General features: G+C 37.2%; 1 protein-coding gene and 1 long non-coding RNA gene across 3 annotated transcripts; one reads left to right on the top strand and one right to left on the bottom strand.

Moving 5' to 3' along the window:
* Positions 1-7,218: 7,218 nt before the first annotated feature.
* LOC143706735 (uncharacterized) lies at positions 7,219-10,243 on the top strand. 2 transcript variants are annotated; one of them, XR_013193020.1, is made up of 3 exons: positions 7,219-7,381; positions 8,657-8,687; positions 8,980-10,243. It is a non-coding gene; the product is annotated as an uncharacterized LOC143706735 (long non-coding RNA). The 2 variants fall into 2 exon arrangements; XR_013193021.1 differs by having other exon boundaries at positions 8,657-8,691; positions 8,980-9,057.
* On the bottom strand, positions 10,112-20,071 carry utp6 (UTP6 small subunit processome component). The gene is made up of 19 exons (XM_077198976.1): positions 19,828-20,071; positions 19,658-19,742; positions 19,439-19,480; positions 19,036-19,128; positions 18,904-18,951; positions 18,709-18,772; positions 18,091-18,209; positions 17,902-17,979; positions 17,739-17,820; positions 17,568-17,649; positions 17,132-17,307; positions 16,908-16,987; positions 14,170-14,247; positions 13,861-14,040; positions 12,671-12,751; positions 12,348-12,457; positions 10,825-10,891; positions 10,646-10,718; positions 10,112-10,550 (listed from the first exon to the last, which is right to left on the bottom strand). Exons 1-19 carry the CDS (start codon positions 19,917-19,919, stop codon positions 10,396-10,398), a joined length of 1,785 nt encoding a protein of 594 aa, XP_077055091.1. The 5' UTR covers positions 19,920-20,071; the 3' UTR covers positions 10,112-10,395.
* Between the last annotated feature and the right edge of the window lie 3 nt (positions 20,072-20,074).

The raw sequence follows: 20,074 nt of genomic DNA, 5'->3' as shown, positions 1-20,074 counted from the left end.
TGATGAATCAAAAGTTCAAAACAGCATTTATTTGAAATAGAAATGTTTTGTAACATTATAAGTGCCTTTACGGTCACTTTTGATCAATTTAATGCATCCTTGCTGCAAAAAAGTACTCGTTCATTTCAGTATTCAAAAGTCATTCAATTTTGAAACTTATCACTAGTCATGACTTATCACTAGTCATGAAAATTAAAATTCTAATAAATATTTATAATTCATAATATTACTGTTTTCACTGGATATTTGAACAAATAGTGACATAGTGAGTGACATGACGTGAAGGCCAAGTATGGTAACCCATTCTCGCAATTTGTCCTCTGTATGATTTAACCCATCCAACCTAGTGCACACATTAGGAGTATATAGTGAACACACACACACACACACACACACACACATACACACGTTTTATGGGGACTTTCAATAGACATAATGATTTTTATACTGTACAAACTGTATATTCTATTCCCTTACACTAACCCTACCCCTAAACCTACCCATCACAGAAAACTTTCTGCATTTTTACATTTTCAAAAAACATCACTTAGTATGATTTATAAGCTGTTTTCCTCATGGGGACCAAAAAATGTCCCCACACGAACAAGGATTTCAGATATTGCCATCCTTATCCCCATAAGGTAGGGTATACCAGGCCACAGAGACACACACACACACACACACACACACACACACACACACACACACACACACACACACACACACACACACACACACACACACACACACACACACACACCAGGGGCAGTATAAATGAATTCAGCTTTGATAAGTATTAGAGACTTTTCCTAAAAACAGCGGAAAAAAAGAAAGAAAAAACACCAAGCCAAAAAAGGCAAAATATTTAGTGGTCTTTTAATGGTCTTAACCCTTTTAATTACAAATCACTGGTCAGAAGACGAGCAATTATTGCACAAATACTGTAGGTAACTGAATAGCCTTGCCCATTGTTTTCTTTAAATGTTTAAGCGTTTTGGGTAAACTTGCAGACAGGTTTTTACAGGAAGAAGACTCAAGTGTTGTTCCACTCAGTTAGTTGAACACACACACACACACACACACACACACACACACACACACACACACACAGCTTTGTTTTTGTGATTTGTGAGGACATTCCATAGGCGTAATGGTTTTAATACTGGACAAACTGTATATTCTATCCCCTTAAGGCCTCATTATGCTTCTGCGTCAACTCCATGGCATAGCTACGCCGTCACTCCTACGGCGTTGTGGCCGTTTTATGGTTCTGCGTCAGGTTGAGTTGCATCGCGGTGCATCTGACCAATCACAGCCCTTGTGGTCTGCGTGGCCTCGACGCGTAGTTAAATTTTTTTGGAGGTGCACGTCGATACGGCGGAGGGGTTCGCGGCGACGCAGAGGGGTCTGCGGGGGTACGCCGTCGATTCGACGCAGAAGCATAAAACAGGCTTTACACTGCCCCTATCCCTAAACCTGCCCATCACAGGAGACATTCTGCATTTTTACATTTTTAATAAAACACTGCTTAGTATGTTTTTAAAGCCATTTGAAATATGAGGACTCATGAAATGTCCTCATAAATCACGTTCAAGTTGTAATACCAGTGTAATACCCACGTCATTATACACATTTGTGTCCTCACAAATCACAAAAACAAACACACACACACACACACACACACACACACACACACACACACACACACACACACGCGCGCACGCACGCACGCACGCACGCACGCACGCACGCACACACACACACACACACACACACACACACACACACACACACACACACACACACACACACATACACACACTCACACACACACACACACACACACACACTAAATATTTTCTTAGTTATCACCAAAGCTCCCTTAAACTTTTTTGTAAGAGTAAATGCAAGTAAATGGGGTCTAAAAAGTTTAGATCTTTTGCAGAGGTAGTTAAAAACGCATTTAACCAGACTGCTTTCTTAGTGTAGATACTAATGTGGTCAAATGCATTTTTAACAGCCACAAATGAATGTAATGGGATTGCTTTTTGAAAGTGCACCAAAACAACTGATTCAAACTTCACTATGTTTTGGCAAAACGCATGCATTACGTTTGAAATCTGTGTTACCATTTGTATCCTTTCCATTTGCTTCCTTTACTGCTGCTCATAAGCAGAGTAATGGCTTCATTCATTCAATTCATTCATTTTTTTTCTGCCAGACTCTCCAAAAGGCCAGCAGATATGGAGGATTGTGCATTGTAATTGGCTGTTCCCCGAGGACACAGACTGTTGCTGGATACAGTCTTCACTTACCTCAGACAGGGTCATGAACAGGCAGGCAGCATTGAGGAGAAAGAGAGAACCTCGATTCTGTGATAGCCATATGAGATTCCACATGCTCTGATGAGTCATTTCTCCCTCCCTCCCTACCTCATCCCCACATACGTAGCTGAGGGGAAGCGTATGAGTCTGAGTCATCAGCTAGCTTTCTTTCTCTTGCTCCAAGCATGCTGCCTGTCTCTTTTCTCTCTTTCCCACCCTTTATTTCTCTCACTAATTCTTTTTCAGTTACTCTGCTGACACTTTCTACCCGTCACTCTCGCGCGCTCTCTCTCTCTTTCTCTTTTCCTGTGTGAAACAAACAGCAGAAGAACAATCGGTTAGAAATGTGCGTACGTTCTAAGCATGCTGCTGGTTTTCCCCGTTCACATTAAAAATTCCCCTCTCTGCTTGCCTAGGAGAAAACGGATGGCGCTATGCCAAGGTGTCAAAGTGTGACGTGAATGAGAGAAGCAAATATATTTGACACAAGAGTTGCTGATTTGAATGCGCAACAGATCTCAAGCAATGGGATCTGGTTTATATTGCAAATGGGAAACATTTTTAGTAGCTGAAACATAACCAATTGTAGTAACAAACCTCAGATTCTCTAAACACTCTTCTCTGAAGGATTATGTCCATAAGGAAAGCACATTTTGAGGCTTATCACTATATTACAGATCCTGAGGGAGCGGTTCTGTTAGGACTGATTTAAGAGCAGTTCATCGCTGAGCATTGCAAGAGTAATAAGGATTTTTAGGGGCATTATGACTGGGTCAGTATAACACAGCTGCCCCTAAAAGTCCCTCACTTTTCTTGCTGACTTATTCACTGTTTCTTTGTCTGGGATCTGCCAGCTGTTCAAGAAAGTTTAAGGTTTATACCATGGTCTTAAAGACTCTGAGGAAACCAAACTAAAGGTCAGCCTGGACTATAATATCCCTCCTCTCCCTAAACGAAGGCCAACCGTAATGTCAGACCTTTATTATTAGAATGCATTAAATGACCAAACTATTTCAAATGACAAACTCTGTGTCCAATTTCCAACTAAGGCAATTTTTTTAACCTGAACATTAGAAAACATTAATTTACAAATTACAAACATCTCTTGATCATTCAGGCAGATTTTTCACAGTACTGAACTTTCCGTGCCATGTTTGTTCTGTTTAAATTATGCAAATAAAATAAAGCTCTAACTTTAAAACGGGATTGTAACACTTCAAAGCAGTTGCTTAATACAAACTCCAGTGTGTTTCAGTGAAACGGCAATTTTCTGTGAAACTGCTGTAATGACTTGTTTTCTAAAAAAGTTTCAAACATTGGTGAATGGGAAAATAACTAAATACGTAAATTGATTGTAAAATCAATGTATGTTTTAACTTGCATATTATGACATTATGGGTGTTTTTAATTCCTACATTAGATAGATAGTGAGGTGAAATAGAGCAAATTAGATATTTTAAGCTATTTAAATAGGAAACTAATATTATAGCATCTAATAAAATAACTTTAAATAAACTATTCTATAAATTATCATTCTTGTAGCTTTTCATGTGCTGCATTGGAAGAGATTAGTTTACGATAATTACAGGCCTTTGCAACTGTCAAGATGTGTGACTGAGCCAGAACCATATCCTTTGGTAAACTATTGGCAATAGCTTTGAGAACTGCTTAATATGACAAACTATATCAGACATGCTTGGAAACTATTGCAGAATTCATACACACTAACAACGCTTCTTTTAACCTGCCTCTGGCACTCCCTATAGTAAAATCTGACATACTTTTATCTTCACAGAAACTAGTAAAGTTAATGCTTTTGATTTTTGATGTAGTCCTTGTCCTTGACTCAGTATTTTTTCATGTGAAAGTTGAAAAACAGAATTTTATTCAGCTTTTTTTTTGTTATTTTAAAATCTGCAAAAGATTGTACATCATTTATTTTAGTAAACAAAAAGGCTCAACTTCCAAGCACTTTTGAAGATAATAATTTGTTTGTATTTTTAAATGTTCTAAATTTTTTGATTGTAAAGCTTGTAACACTTCAATATTCACAAACATTTTTAAATGATAAAAATAACAAAAGAAAAAAATAGTGCGTAATATGACTCTAAGTTACTAGTTATTAACAAAAGTATATCAAATATTTAATTTTAACATTCATAATGAATAATACAAGTTCACAAATACAATCATCCTTTTTATTTTATTTTATTTATTTATAAATATTTTTTTTTGCTATATTTTAGTACTCCGTAAGAGGTGATTTCTGTCAAATGTTTCCAAAGCCCTTTACTACACATAGTACTTTTATAAGATAGTTAACAGATAGGCTAACGTAACTGTAAAACTGCTTATGACTAAAGATAATTTTAGATTTTTCTTTAAATCTGTAAAAAATTAAGAAATTTCTTTAAATTATATTCGTTTTCAATTCTATGTATAAATAGTCCGATTTTAAATGTTTAAATGTAGGCTATAAATAATTAGACATTTAAATAAAAATTGAAAATAAAAGGTTTAAGAAAGTTTGAAAAGGGTTTGGAGTGAAGAACATACATTTAAACATTTGTATGACGTCAGCGATCCCATAATGACAAAAAAAAAGAACAGAATATCGAACAAGAACTTGAATCTATTATATTTGCACTCTGTTATTATCAGTAGCCTAGCCTACTGGAGATAAACTCCACTAATATATATATATATATATATATATATATATATATATATATATATATATATATATACACACATTCAGCACGGTCAATTGACAGAGATGGTCACATGGGCCGAAAACTGGGACTTTGTAGGCCAGTTGAATAAAAGGAAAACTCACCTTGCCCGCAAAGACCCAGTCTCTGACACACTATCAATTGTTGCTGAATTCTGCTGCAGATTTGGTGATCATGCGTTAAAAGTGTATTAGGTGTTAATCTATGGCATTTGCAATAGATAATCGGTAAATCTCGGAAACGCGATCATCCCATCGCACATGACATGAGAAACAATGACACAGTGAAGAGCGAGTCTATCCAACCGCAGGGTCTCACTTTTTTTACCTGTCATTTTCACCATGTCCACCACCAGCCTTCCTCCACGGAGCTTCTTTAGAAAGAAGGGGCAAATCGCCTGAAGAAGAACGAAAAATGTTGCCGTGTAGTGAGAGGTTGCTGCCACTCTTCACACATTATCATCACCCGCCCCCTTATTTGCGCTCAACTCCTCATGAAGACAGTATATATCCACAGGGACCGCTTACAACATTCTCCCTTTGCGCAAAAGTGGACGAAGGGAAAAAGTCAACATTACGCGGTGGAACAGTGAGCCTCGTTTACTGCGCAAGCCTTTTGAAATTCTCCATGTATGCTTTTTCTGCCAAAGCGACCCCATGTGCTCGTTATTAAATGAATAATCCATCTGGCTGCACACACATTGCCTATCATATTTGCACATGTTGCGCTGAAGCGCCACCGACTGGTTCCCTCGACAACATGCGGGTGAATTGTGTCTGGTTTAGAATCAGTGAGCCCTACTATGGTGAAGGCTTAGCTCATGAATATTAATAAAGCCAAGGCTGACGTTGCTTAGTAACACTCATGGAGTGTCCATTCACGTACCCCAATTAATCCTCGTATTTTGGTTAAACCGCCTACTGTTTTGCCCTACTAAGGTTAACGTCACTCAACCTAATTAATATTCAAAAGCCAGTACTTCATCGTAGTAGGATGTGTGTATCCGCGAACGGGACCTCCCAGAATTGGATCGTTATGTGACTGCCTGGTGCGGAACTGTTGATGAATGCAAAAGATCTGTCATAATAAATTATGTCTTTATGTTGGTCAAACGACTAATAGGAGTAAAATCACTCAAATTTGCTGTATAACCCTGCATATATCAACGTCAAAACACATTGCTGCAATAATAGTAATGCAAATTACAAATTATCAAGAGTAGCCTAACTGTTTTTGTGCGGTTCATTCAAAACCAGTTCCATTAAAAATAATGGTTCATTTAGTTATTAAGTTTATAGGTAGAGGATGTAGACTAGATTATGCAGTATAAGGCATTAAAATGTGCTATAAGCCTACTAATAAACAGCCAATATCCTGCATGCTAATGAGCAACTAGCTGAGAACTGGACCTAAACTGAAGTGTTAATCAATTGTTCTAATAAATATTTTTTCTTAAAAACCGGCTCATAATCATTTTGGTAAAATAATAATTAGAACATACATTCCATTTATACCGACTCTATTTGAAAAGTTATTTAATGTCTGTGTATCCTATTTGGCAACAGACTGTAAAGATGACACATTGGGCAAATTTTTTCAGCAATGCTTGAGCACTTTCCCATTGAGAATGGGCAAAATGTATATCGGGATACTTCGGTGGGCCCTCCCATGTGTCTCACCCGTTTGCCGGCAACATTGCCCAGCAACAATGCTCAAAAAGTTACCAAAAAGTCAATATATCATGACCTTAAATGTATGATTTTTTTTCTTGCGAGGCAGAAGGGGGTTGGGTGAAGAGACTGGTTTATTTGGATAGATTGAATTGCTCTATTGCAGTGTGGAGCGGCTCCCTGTGGTGACACATTAATATACACTACATTCGAATTGTCCTACTTTTTAACGACTGTAGTTGTGTAAGAAATTATAACGGGCCTTGTTTTTATCCTCTTATTTTTAATTAGTTTACAGTATAGTAAAAAAGAACTATAGGCTACATGCGTACAAAATATTTTTAAATGCTAAAATACCAATATTCTGCTTGTAAGATTTTTTTTCGATCTTTCTGCAGTTGACGTATTTTTTCCCCACACAATATTTAAAGAGTAATAGTTTTGTCCTGAACAGTTGATTTAATACATTGAACAATCCTCAATAGAAGACACGCCCTTCACGCATGTCGTCATCACGGGAGCCGCTTCGGGCTCGTGGCGGAGTATCGAGGATTTCTGTCATACGATACGGCCCGTCATATTTTCACAAATATTCAACTGTACGAATGATCATTCACATTGCATTTGTTATTCAGCTAACATCCGCGATCCTTCGGTGAGTCTTTATCATTGTTCATCACGATGTTTGTCAGAGCAGGGATGTCAGCTGATGATCATGTTTTCATCGCCTCTCATAATTTCCCAATGTCTTTTATCCGGCTGCTTCAGAAACTCTCGGATACGAAACCACATATAGTGCGTTTTATTCAGCAGGGATGATTATTTTGCCCATAGGAAGATATATGATCGGCCTTGTGAATTGAGCAATAATGGCCTTGTAACGTTATATCAGTGCAAGTTAGATACAGTTCCTAGTAGCTTTTTAAATTGATGATTGAGTCGGCAGAGGTAACTTAGGCTACTAGCTTTTGAAATGTGCTCAAACTTGTGTTGCGCTGTTGCTTTTTTGAAGGATGTCATGCCATGCTTATATTGCACATGTAAACATGAGGGGAGATCTATCAGGGCTCACTCATTCAGTCAGTCGACAGACTGGACTGGTCAATACAGTAGCAAATGATTTCACTATTACAAGCAAACACATTATAATGAAACGTCATCTCAATGAAAGTTCATTGTTTTGATTATTTCCCATCGAATAGTAGAGGTATTACTGTATGCACCACGGGAGTGTGAAGACGCCTGCACAATTTTTCTGTTTCATAATAATAGCAACTGCATATGGCATATTCAAATTAACAGAAAATAAGAGTGAAACAGCAGCTTGTTAGCAGTTGCCCTTTAATGGTATTTTACAAAGGGGTCTCGTCCCAGAGAGACCAAATGAAAGCGTACATTGCTTAATGCCGGGCGTACACCAAAGGATTTTCACAGTCCCAGACTAAAGAATGGCAGTCTTTAGGAATCTTACTGGAGTCTCGGCGCGCTCCCTTCATCTCGATCGTTAAATGTGAGGTGATATGCCAGTCTTTCTCTAGTCTTTCATATCAAACATGTTTGATATTATCGCAAGTCTTTAGTCTAAGACTAAAAACGGTGAACCCAAGTCTTTAGATGTGAGCTGATAATCTTATAAAGTCTTTTCTAAATCTTTTCAAAGTCTTTAGGTGTACAGAAAGCATTACTTTGGTGTGGAGGAGTTTTTTTTATTTATGAATGCATAGTTGTACAAAGTGTTTTGGCCACATGCTCAAGTTCAATCACACGGAAATGCTGTCATTGTTCCAAACCTGTATGACTTTCTTTTGTGGGACACAAAAGAAGATATTTTGATGAATGTTGTTAACTAAACCGGTTGGTGAATATTGTCTTCCACTCTATGGGGGTAAAAAACAAACATTTCTAAAATTGCTTATTTTATGTTCTACAGATGAAAGAAAATGGTTTGGAATGACTTGTAGGTGAGTAAATTATGACAAATTTCATTTTGATGAACCATCACTTTAACGTGATTTTGTTTCACAGCCAAACAAGATATTTCAATAAGGAGTATTACAATAGAGGCTAGGCATACAACATTAAATGTACATTATTATACACAGTGTTGCTACTTTAGTTTGAGTATATGTTTTCATTTTACCATGCACCCAGGTGTTTTTCTAAAATAATAATAATAAAAAAGTGGTCAAGAGTATACTGTCTTTTGTAAATACTCTTTGCTCTTCGGGCTTTGGGATGCTGTACCAATTCTAGGCGGGGTGATTGAGAGCTGCTGTGAGGATTTCCCAAACTGTGGGACAGTCACACACTCAATGGTGTCTCCCACAATGAAGGCGTTGGTGGATGCAGTTTGGGCGGTGTGGAGCATTGGGGCCTCAATCTATGACTACATCCACACCAGTGCCATGGAAGAGCGCATTCACTCACTGGAGAGTGTAATAACCATCCACCAGTGTGTCATCGGCCTTCTGTCGGCTGCACTTGTGGCTCTCTTCACCTACATTCTGCTAAGGAAGAACTGACTCAGGACTAGTCAAGCCAGAGATACTACAGCGGTGAATGTTGGTGTCAAGCTATGTTCTGCTCACCTTAAAGGGATTTTAACATGTCTTAACATGACTTCTATTCAATTGATAACCCACTTAACTTTAGTTACTCCTAACTCATTAAATTTTTTTTTTTTTTTATCAGTTGATGCGATTCCGAGTAATCTGGTAAAGCCAAACAAGCGTGTTTCTTGATAAAAAAAATAGGCTTTCACCATGGATTCCCATTATGGATTTTATAGGTTGTTTATGGCTACAACAGAGGAAAGGATTCAGAGATGCTACCTGACCATGGTTTCTTTACACAAGCTTGCTGAAAGCTGTACAAACACAACCAGTGCATTAGCAGGCTTTTCAACCTGTTTGCTGCCATCTTCAATGGAGTCAGCTTTTGTGTCTAGCTTACTTTTAAACAACACATTCAACTTTTGCCAATGGCAAATTATAACTTTGTTAACCTATATAATCTCATATAGCTTATTTCTCAGCTCCATGGTAATTTATTAGTAAAAATCAGTGACATCGATTAAACTCGCAATTTCACAACTTGAAGTGTCCTTAATCACTAAAGAAAGGTTGATGTAGTTAACTTGACAATTTTTTCAGTGCAATAACTACTACTACTTGTAATGCTGAAGGAGTTTTTACTTTATTTTAGATGTGAAATCAGTTAATGCTCCGCCATTGTGTTTTATAGATTTTACTTTTTTTTCTGAAGAGGTACTTGTTACACTTGCTCTGTAATAGCAAAATGAATGTCTAGATTTATAATGCAAAAAATGTCAAGAGGATTCTGAATTGATGCTACCTACAGGCAACAATATTTCACCACAGTTATGTTTTTTTGTATAGAACTTTTGTTTTATTTGGTGTGCAGGTGTAAGCTAGGGTTTGCCAAAATACAACTAATCATTTATTTAACATTTAAAGACAATAGCAGTGTCATAATAAAATGTTTATTTCTGAAACAACATGGAAAGATCAATGCCAGCATGTTTCAAAAAATATCAAAAAGATTAATGGAACTTCAATGTTTTCAACAATTAGGGAAACTCCTGAGGTTATCAGTCAATGTGTGCTCCAAATATGATCAACACAGACACGTTTAAAATTCATGCTGGTTTTAAATGTTCCCGGTCTGCAGCAGTGTGTACTTGGTGGTAAAACGCTCAACACTTTCACCCTCCAGGGTTTTAACAGCCCTCCAGTGGAGCTTCCCACAGTTCTCTGGGTTTCCATGGCTAGCTAACTCTTCCTTGATGTAGTCCATCCACAGATCTAAAACATCAAATAGTAGTTGTTGCTCAGTGTAATATATTAAAGTATGAAAGAGCTGCCTCTTTAAAGGATGAAAAGCACTGAATCGCACTCACCTTCATCTGAGGAGCCGAACTCACGAAGTGCTCGCTCATAGTAATCTCTCAGATTACTCATCTTTGGTGTCACCTGAGAGAATAATACAGATCAGCAATACACTGTATGTGTTTATATACATGTCTGCTGGTTAATAGGAATTTTCGACACCCTTCACCGGGTGCTACATCACTTTTACCTGCTCTTTCTCGATCTGAATCATCATCAGGAAGAAAGCCTTAGTGAAGGGTCTCTGTTCATGTAAGCTGAAACCCAAGATGTAAAAGAAAGGGTTGTTTTCAAATGGCTTATTCCTCATTTGTAGATATACTGCATCTCCCTCTCCATAGTACACCCCTCACATTTCAGCAAACATTTTAGTACATCTTCTCAAGGGACAATACTATAGAAATGAAACTTGGATAGATTTTAGAGTAGTCAATGTGCTGCTTGTATAGCAGTATTAATGTCCTCTGAAAATAACTCAACATACAGCCATTGTCAAAATAGCTGGCAACAAAAGTGAGAGTACACCCTGAGTGATAATAGCTGTACGTTATTTAACCATGCAAAGCCACATGTCCTATTCATCATTTTCATGCTTTTTTCTGCTTAACAGGACCATACAAATCTGTGTATCTTGAATTAGAGCAGTTAAAATTTGTGCTTTGAGTGCAATTCTGTCATACGGACCACTGGATGTTCAACATGGACCCTCATGGCAAAGAACTCTAATGATTTGAGAATTAGAATTGTTGCTCTCCACAAAGCTGACCTAGGCTATAAGAAGATTGGTTACTCCCTGAAACTGAGTTACAGTACAGGCTAGGGTCATACAGAGGTTTTCCAAGATGGGTTCCACTCGGAACAGGCCTCGCAAGGCTCAATCAAAGAAGTGGAGTGCTCGTGCTGTGTGTCAGGTGCAGAAGCTGGCTTAAACAGACGCGTAAGTGCTGCCAGCATTGCTTTAGAGGTTGCAGATGCGGAAGGTCAGCTTGTCAGTGCTCAGACCATACGAAAATCGGGCCGACTCCCAGAATTTTTTTTAACATATTTAAAAATTATCTGGAGGTGCTCGTAACATGTTAGGCTCGTAATTCCTCTCACACGCTGCTAGCCGCGACAATCACCGAATTCCACGCGATCATCTGCGAGCTAGTAAAACAGCAAAAAAAAAAAAAAAAAAAAAAAAAAAAAAATCGCACCGTGTACGCCCGTCCTTCAAAATACGCCAGCTATTTTAAAGGACAGTAAATATATACTGCTATACAAGCAGCACATTAACTACTCTAAAATCTATCCAAGTTTCATTTCTATAGTATTGTCGCTTGAGAAGATATACTAAAATGTTTTCTGAAATGTGAGGAGTGTACTCACTTTCGTGAGATACTTTATACAGTGGGTTCCAAAAGTCTAAAACCGTACTGAAAATATTGTTTCAGGATTTGATTATGCTTATGATTTTCCTCATTTGTAAGTTGCTTTTTTTATATAGAGGTATCTGCTAAATTAATTTAAAACAAAGGAGTAAAAGCAATAAAGGGAATAAGGCATGTCAATATAAAATAGAAATATTTAAAATGCCGATGAAAATAATTTGATTAAATTTAAAACTCCATTAAAACAATGTAAAATATAAGCATTTTTTACTTATGGCCTCAGCCTTTAGTGCCCCACTGTATATACAGAAAGAAAGAGCCTTAGAGCACATTTGATGTGTACCTTGTAAATGTTTTTCTAGCCCTTTTGTAACTACCAGTTTTGTATGACCAATCAAGGTATTTTTCCTTCATGGCAGCTGACACTGCAGGTACTGGGGACAGTAGGCCTCTCTGCAAGTATAGAATCAGGAACAATTTAATTACATTTGATATATTAACAATGTGGACTGCATTAGAACTCAAATTCAACATGTAATCAGGACAACATGAAATCAGGAAAAAAAAAAGTCAGAAATGATCAGAATGCCTTTATATTCACCATCTTTGACTGATCTTGGCCGAGTTTTAGTGTAAACTTTTTTTTTTGTGTTTGTCATGTCCCACCTGAAAAAAGGTCTCAGTTTCCTCTGGTGTCTGTGAGGTTATGCTCCAATCTGCCTGCACCTGCCATAATGCCAGACTTTCCTGTAGAACACATTATACAATGATTAAATATAAAAGAGATATAATTGGGTACACAGTTAAAATATTTGTAGGTTTAAATGAAAAACATTCAACATTTTAGGATTTGGAAAAAAAGGCGTAAAATGATTTTCTAGGTCATGAATAAAATACAGATTTAAAATTACTTATTTAGCAGACACTTTTATCCAAAGTGACTTACAAATGAGAAACCATGCAATTCATCTTAAGGAGGCAATAACACAAGTACCACCAACAATAATAAACAAAGTCTTCTGCTTACAGAAGAGACAAGTTTTTAAATGCTTTTTCAATATTGTAAGAGATTTGACATAATAAATATAAGTAATTTTGTGACACTGACCCATTTGTACTAAAATTCAATTTACTCAATGTTCCAATGTACAATGCTGATAATATAATTCAAGCATTTGCATTACTGCTACAAGTCTTTTGGACCCCCACCGTATTATATTACATTACATTTCACAATAGTGATGACTTCCCTCACTACTCTCCACTTTAAAACCTCAAATTCTGCAAGAAACTGATAAAACCATTTTGTTTGGGCAAAACAAACACCAAGACATGAAGGAATGAGAAATGAAACCGGGTAATTGTGCATGCTGATTACTCTAAAGCCTCATGTTCCCATGTGGTTGGATAACGGCCTCTTTGTAGGGTTATGTAACTAAAGGCTTCATAATCCTGCACATGGGGCTACTTCTCACTAGCTGGTTGACGAAAGAGCGCCAAGGACAAATGAATATGCAAACCCGAATTATCCTAGCAGAGGATGACTCATCATTTGACTAAAATTATATATAGGCATTACTGTAGCTCAAACAGAGCATGGTGCTATTCATACCAAGTTTAAGAGTTCAATTCCCAGGGAATGCATTAACTGATAAAATGCATGCATTAAATGCAATTTAAGTCACTTTGAATAAAATTCAAATGAATAAAATGTAACTATAGTATTGTTATCCAATTATAATTAAAATATTTTGAAGAAAAAGCACTAAGTTCACTTATTAAAGTGGACTAATTAGGGCAAATCTGCTGTTGCAGGAAGATGTCCCAATTAGAGACAGCTGTGGCACAAATGCTACCTTGGGATTCACATGTTTCAGGGCTTCCTGGAATAGATGTCCCGCCTCTGCACTCTCCAGATGGACCAATGTCTGGAGGCTGAAGCTCCACATCTCTACTGATTGGCTGAAGCGCTGAGTGGCTGTGATGGCGATCTGGGTAGCAGATACTGTATCCCCTGATGAAAGCAGGACCTGTAGCTGTTTTTTCAGGGGATGGAAGTGGCCTATATTACAACAGCAGCACCATTTGAACAAACTGCTGCATGCTGCGTAAGGCATGTGAGGTGAAGGCGTTTCAGTGAGATGCCAATGTTAAGTGTACATTACCCAGTTCTTGTAGTAAGTCTCTTGTAAAAGCTTGGCATCATGAGCACTCTGTAAGACTTGGAGTAATCGTTCCTTTCTCTGAAAAGTTGGTCACAATTGAGTTAGGCACTTAACCAGAAAACAAAAAATCAACAAACACCAAGACCACTGTTGTCTAAGAAAGCAAGAAGGTTAGTATTAGTAGGAGACCAATTGCTTTTTTATTTATTACTGGTTGTTGGTATATTAAAGTATTATCATTAACATGCAATTTCATCAAAAACAACATTAAAAATAAACTTCTATAATAAATTATTCAAAAGCCCTGTTTGCATCTGGTCGATCGGATCACAAATGGACGACGCTAAATACAGGTAGAAATGGGGTCTAAAACCTTTTGAGCTCAGCCACTTTCGACCACTTCCAGAGGTTACGGATTGTTTTTGTAGTGGAGATGCTCGAATAGTAGTGTGGCCGAATGTGTTCGAACAGCCTCAAAAGACCACCTACTGACCTAATGCGAAAACATCATGGGAGGGCGCTAGCCTGATGGGATTTAAAATTTGTCTGGAGACCCAATTTTGGTTTGAGGATGAAAACATACCAAGGACAGCGTTTGGCAGGGTCTTGTGGCTGCCAGAGCAGAAACAAAAGCTACTGCTATCCATATGCTCTTCTGTTTTCTCCGGTCATGTTCATATGTAAATTGCGTGAATTTTTTCCATTAGATTGAAAGATCTGAAAAAACTAGGGTTGGTCCGAATACCATTTTTTGAGCTTCGAAGCTTCCGTAGTAATCAACATTGAATATTCAAAGCTTCGGAGGGAAACAAAAAATAATAATAAACGAGGCTCATACCTCCATTTCGTAACAGACATGCGTGTTTATTTGAGCAGCACTTCCGTCAATGAAACAATACACTAATGCCTGTAAAGCATTGAAATAAATATCAGTAAATAATGGTTACTTAAATAATTTAATAAAGTATATTTTTTTTATTCGTTTTATATTTACACACAAAGACGCATGATATAGCCTAAACCTACCGCTCTGTGCTTTGAGAGGGATCAGGGATGTGGGACACGAGCAGGAAAGAGACCATCTCTTTTCTAATATATTCATGTTTTCTACTTGTTGTAAAGAGTCAATTTTATCTTCCTCAGTGTCAAGACATTTAGGCTGTGTTTGATTTTGCGCTGCCAGAGAAATCGAAACTAAAATCACCCGTCTGTGTGAAACGCGCTTTACAAATGCATTTTACGTGCCTTACCAAGTATAATAACAAGCACAAGCTGTGTTTAAAAGAATTTGACATGCAAGTAAAAAGTTAGGCTAAGTTTTTCCTACTTTAGGCTACCACCACAGTAAAGAATGCGAATATAAAAGGCCTAATTAAAAGCGAAACAAAGGAAGAAACATTTATAATCCTTGTGAGACGTGAGTGAAGATTTGGGAAAAGAAACAAGAGATTCCATGTCCAGTGGAATAACTAATTGAATATTGTTAAATACTACTAATAATCGGGAGACCAGATCGCAAACCAGAATACAAAGCCGACAAAGCTTACATTTTTATGGGCTCACGCACAACTCTCTCATTCATCATGAATCCAAATGTTTCCATGGCTGTGATGTAACATATAATTGTTAACCTATTTTTTATTTTGTAAACAATGCTTTTTGCTTCACCCGTGTCATAATATTCATGTAAAACAGCATTCACACACAAAACAAAATTGTTTTTTCGGACCACCGCTGGTGCTACTCAGCCGCGGTGGTGCGTTGTCAAGTTTACCAGCACAGCCCTAAATAACGAGTAAAAAGGCTAATACATTTTTTGTTTCTATTATTCTGTTTTCCACATTCTATTTTCCACAATGTCAAAGCAACGCAGCTTAACCCAAAAAACAAGCTGCAGTTCTGCGCTTTAGACCGAGAATACTGCAGGGAACACTTTAGTAGGCTAAGAATAAGCAAATATATTATATAACAAGGTTGGGTTCCTTCAACTGTTCATCCTAATAAAACCAGCTAAGCTAAGATAATTGTAAAAAAGGGTATTGTATTTCGGCAGATTTTATAGTGCAAATCTTTTCAAGCGCACATGAGAACCGTTTCGAGGGGGGTGCCAGGTGTAAAATAAAAAAAATAAAAAAAAAATCCCCCGAATATTCGAATCCAAAAATTGAATATTTGGGTCCAGCCCTAGAAAAAACCCATACATTTACCCAGACATCGACCCTCCCCTCGAAAAAATCAGGACAGAAGTAGCTGAAAGTGGACAAAAGAGACAGATTAAAATACCAGATGTAAATGGGAATGACTCTCAAAAGAGACAGATTAAAATACCAGATGTAAATGGGTATGACTCCCTAGTCTACTTGTGATCCGATCGACCAAAACGCATCTTAATATCAGGTGTAAACAGGGCCAAAGAGTGGCTCATATTCATTCACCTCAAACTGAGCTAATCATAAGAACCCCTGTAAAGGTTTTTCCTGAGACACAGGAATGCACAAATTTCAAGAATGATGGGTAAGAATATATAGTATTGGTTATTGTTTAACCTGATATACCCAATTGTTAAAGTTCTCGACGTGCCTTTCACCTGTAAAGGGGGAATGACTTCATATTCATATTGTAAATGTCATTTTGTAATTCAGATTTTTTCCCAAATCAAGAAAATCCATGCTTTTCTAAATCAACATTATATATAAATCTCACACTGTGACACCCCAATAAAACCCCAGGATCATTACCTTTTCCTTGAGTTCAGTGACATTTGTCTTCCTCTTATATCTCTCAAGACAGAACGTGACATAGAATGTCCACATGGCCTCTACAAAAAGAAATTGCACATCAGTAGGCAAATTATGTACAGCTAGAACCATGAGAATGCACTCATTTCCACCAATGAATTCTAACTTAATATTTTTAGACACAAACACTGAACGTGTCTGAAGTAAGTGTTACATCATGATACCTGTATTAAGGCTCTTCAGAGCCTCCTCATAAACGGCACAGCAGCGATCTTCTCTGCGGTCTGTATCGGAAGCTCTTCCTTTCGCAGACTGGAGCTCCGGGGCTCCAGCAGCATCCAGCTCACGCTTAGCCATGAAATCCCACATCAGGCAGTCATCATTATAGTTACTCTGTAGACTAAAATCAAACAGTACTCAAACATCACCTTTTCTGACTTGAACTTACTGTTAATGGATTTTGCCAATACTGGTTTCAGAGCAAATTTTTCTGGATTTTCAACAGGTCCTATAGTGTTCATTGTTGCGGCTTAATCAGTAAAAACGATAAATAAGTCAACCTCTAATTAAGATGATCATGTAAAAACTAAGACATGAAACAGGAAAAAAGTAAGAAATTAATCTACGTAAAATAGCAGAAAAAAAGGGAATAGACTTTACTCTTGCAGGATGGTGTCATGTAGCTCCTTTGTGAAGTCAAAGATGGCAGCGATCTGTAGCAGGGACAAGATGAATTCAGCCCCTGATGAGACAAGATAACCTTAGTTACAGCACTCAACTAATACAACCTGAAACAGTTGAGTTGAAACGCTCTGTTGAAAATCTTATGACCTTTAATTTTTTGTGCAGAATCTCTGTATACCACCTCAGCAAGTTTTCCACTCAAGATTTCCGGAGAAAATGTATATTCCCCCTAAATTGAGAAAATAAAGTTGTTTTTTTAAATTGCATTTTACACAAAGGCATATTCATCTATCTTCACCTATTAACCCACCACATCTATTTTAGCTTGTTCCAACTCCTGCTGCTGTTTCCTCAATTTCTCAGCATGCATGAGTTCCATCCGAAAATACTGCGCACACACACACACATTAATACTGATTATTGCATGAACAGCTTATAGTTTTAATGTTTTATTAGTTTACCCAGGCTAATTCAAAGAGAAATGCTAGTGTCTCATCACCTCCTGATAGACTTTCTTATTCTCTGGATGAAAGCGCAGGGCACGGAGAAAGAGATGTCGGGCGCTCTCTGAAGAGTTCCTGTCCTCCATCTCACACTTAGCAGCCATTATCCACAGAGCTGCAATAATTATGAAATTACAGTATTCCTGGCCATCTCTTTGAAATTGTATACACCTCAAAAATAAATGAATATTAGGGCTGTGCAATGATTAATCGGGATTAATTGCATCCAAAATTAAAGTTTGTGTTTACATAATATATGTACTGTGTATAATTATTTTGTATATATAAATATACACACACACACACATGCATGTAAATATTTAAGAAATATTTCAATGTATATACTTATATGAATATTTTATATATAAATAACACATTTTAATAACACATATACATGCATTTGTGTGTAAATATATATATATACAAAATAATTATACACAGTACACACACATATTATGTAAACACAAACTTCTATTTTGGATGCGATTAATCATTGCACAGCCCTAATAAACATGTATACTTATGTATTAAAAATACATAAGAGTATGGTTCCATAGAGCAGTCAGAGTAAATTAACTGTCTATAGCAATGACAATAAATCCACAAAAGTTTACCTGGTTTGTCTGGATGGATAGCTAACATAGATGACAAAACCTTGCTGAGCTGAGTCTTTGTGCCCTGTTCGAAATATGAGCAGCAAGATTATGATCTTTTTTTTAAAATCCTAATGACAAACATATTATAACATCATCCTACCCCATTAACATGGATTTGCTGGTATTTATTAGTTTAATAACAAAACCACATACCCATTTCTTATTAAAAGCAACCTGAGAAAGCCAGAGCTGCACGTCCTCCTACAGGAAAAACATTTATTTAATCAAAAATTGAACATCACTTTACAGCACCTAAAGTGATGTTATCATTTTATATTGTCCAACCTGCCATTTTGTAGTAGCCCTTCTGAAAACATTGTTTATGCGATGAATGATGGGATACTCAATTTCTTCGCGTTTAAAATGGTAACCAATTCTCTGAGAACACAACAGTACAGTTCAGTTAAAGTACAGTGTAGGGCAGGGGTAATGAACTCTGGCCATAGGGGTCCACTTTCCTGCAGAGTTTAGCTCCAACCTTAAACAAACTCATCTTCCATTAACGTTTTACTAATACTGAAGATCTTGATAAGCTTGATCAGATGTGTTTGATTAGGGTTGGAGCTAAAATCTACAGGAAAGTGGACCACGAGGGCCAGAGTTGAGAACCCCTGGTTTAGGGTAAAATAGGTCTTTATTACTAAAAAAAATATATTTTACAATTAATGGACACCAAAGCTCTACTCACCGCCCGCCTCTTCTTGATGAGCTCTAGCACGTTTATTTCATACTGATGAAGAACAAAAATCGAACCATACAATTATAAGTCATATCAAGTTATTTGGACCCTGCTGCTTAGAATGGTTATTTGCAAAGTCCAACCCATCCTGATGGAGGTAACTAATATGTATACTGATTATTTGTGAGATTCACAAAATAAATCAATCAGCCTTTTGATAATACAGACCTGTATGAATGTGATAAAGTCATCTTTACTCTGAACTGCACGGTGCAGCTTGTATTCAAGAGCAGTAGATCTTTTCAACATGGACCTGAAACAAAAGTCTTGTTTGAGGAAACTCTTTGTTTCAGAGAAGAACCGCTTTTTTCTGTTAATGTGTTTACTGTGATACTCACTTGACTTCTTTATTCGTGAACAAACCGACTCTCTCCAGCTGTTCAAGCGCTGGTATTTTGTCCTCTAATCGTTGTTGTACAATGTCAGCCATTTCTAAAGGTTGTGAGGGGAATATACACAAAATGTGTAAGATATTAAGAGTTTTAGTAACGTTAGAATAACGAAAACTGACCAACTTCACATCACATCACATCACATCACGACACATGTGTGGACGGGAAGTTGAATGCGCTACATCCGGTTGCT

The sequence above is a fragment of the Siphateles boraxobius genome, unplaced genomic scaffold, assembly GCF_051911475.1.
Source record: "Siphateles boraxobius isolate OS27281-9 unplaced genomic scaffold, OSU_SipBor_1 41, whole genome shotgun sequence".
In the NCBI taxonomy this organism is placed as follows: domain Eukaryota; kingdom Metazoa; phylum Chordata; class Actinopteri; order Cypriniformes; family Leuciscidae; genus Siphateles; species Siphateles boraxobius.
The sequence above is the reverse complement of the archived record's forward strand: the minus strand, read 5'-3'. Positions and strand labels throughout refer to the sequence as shown.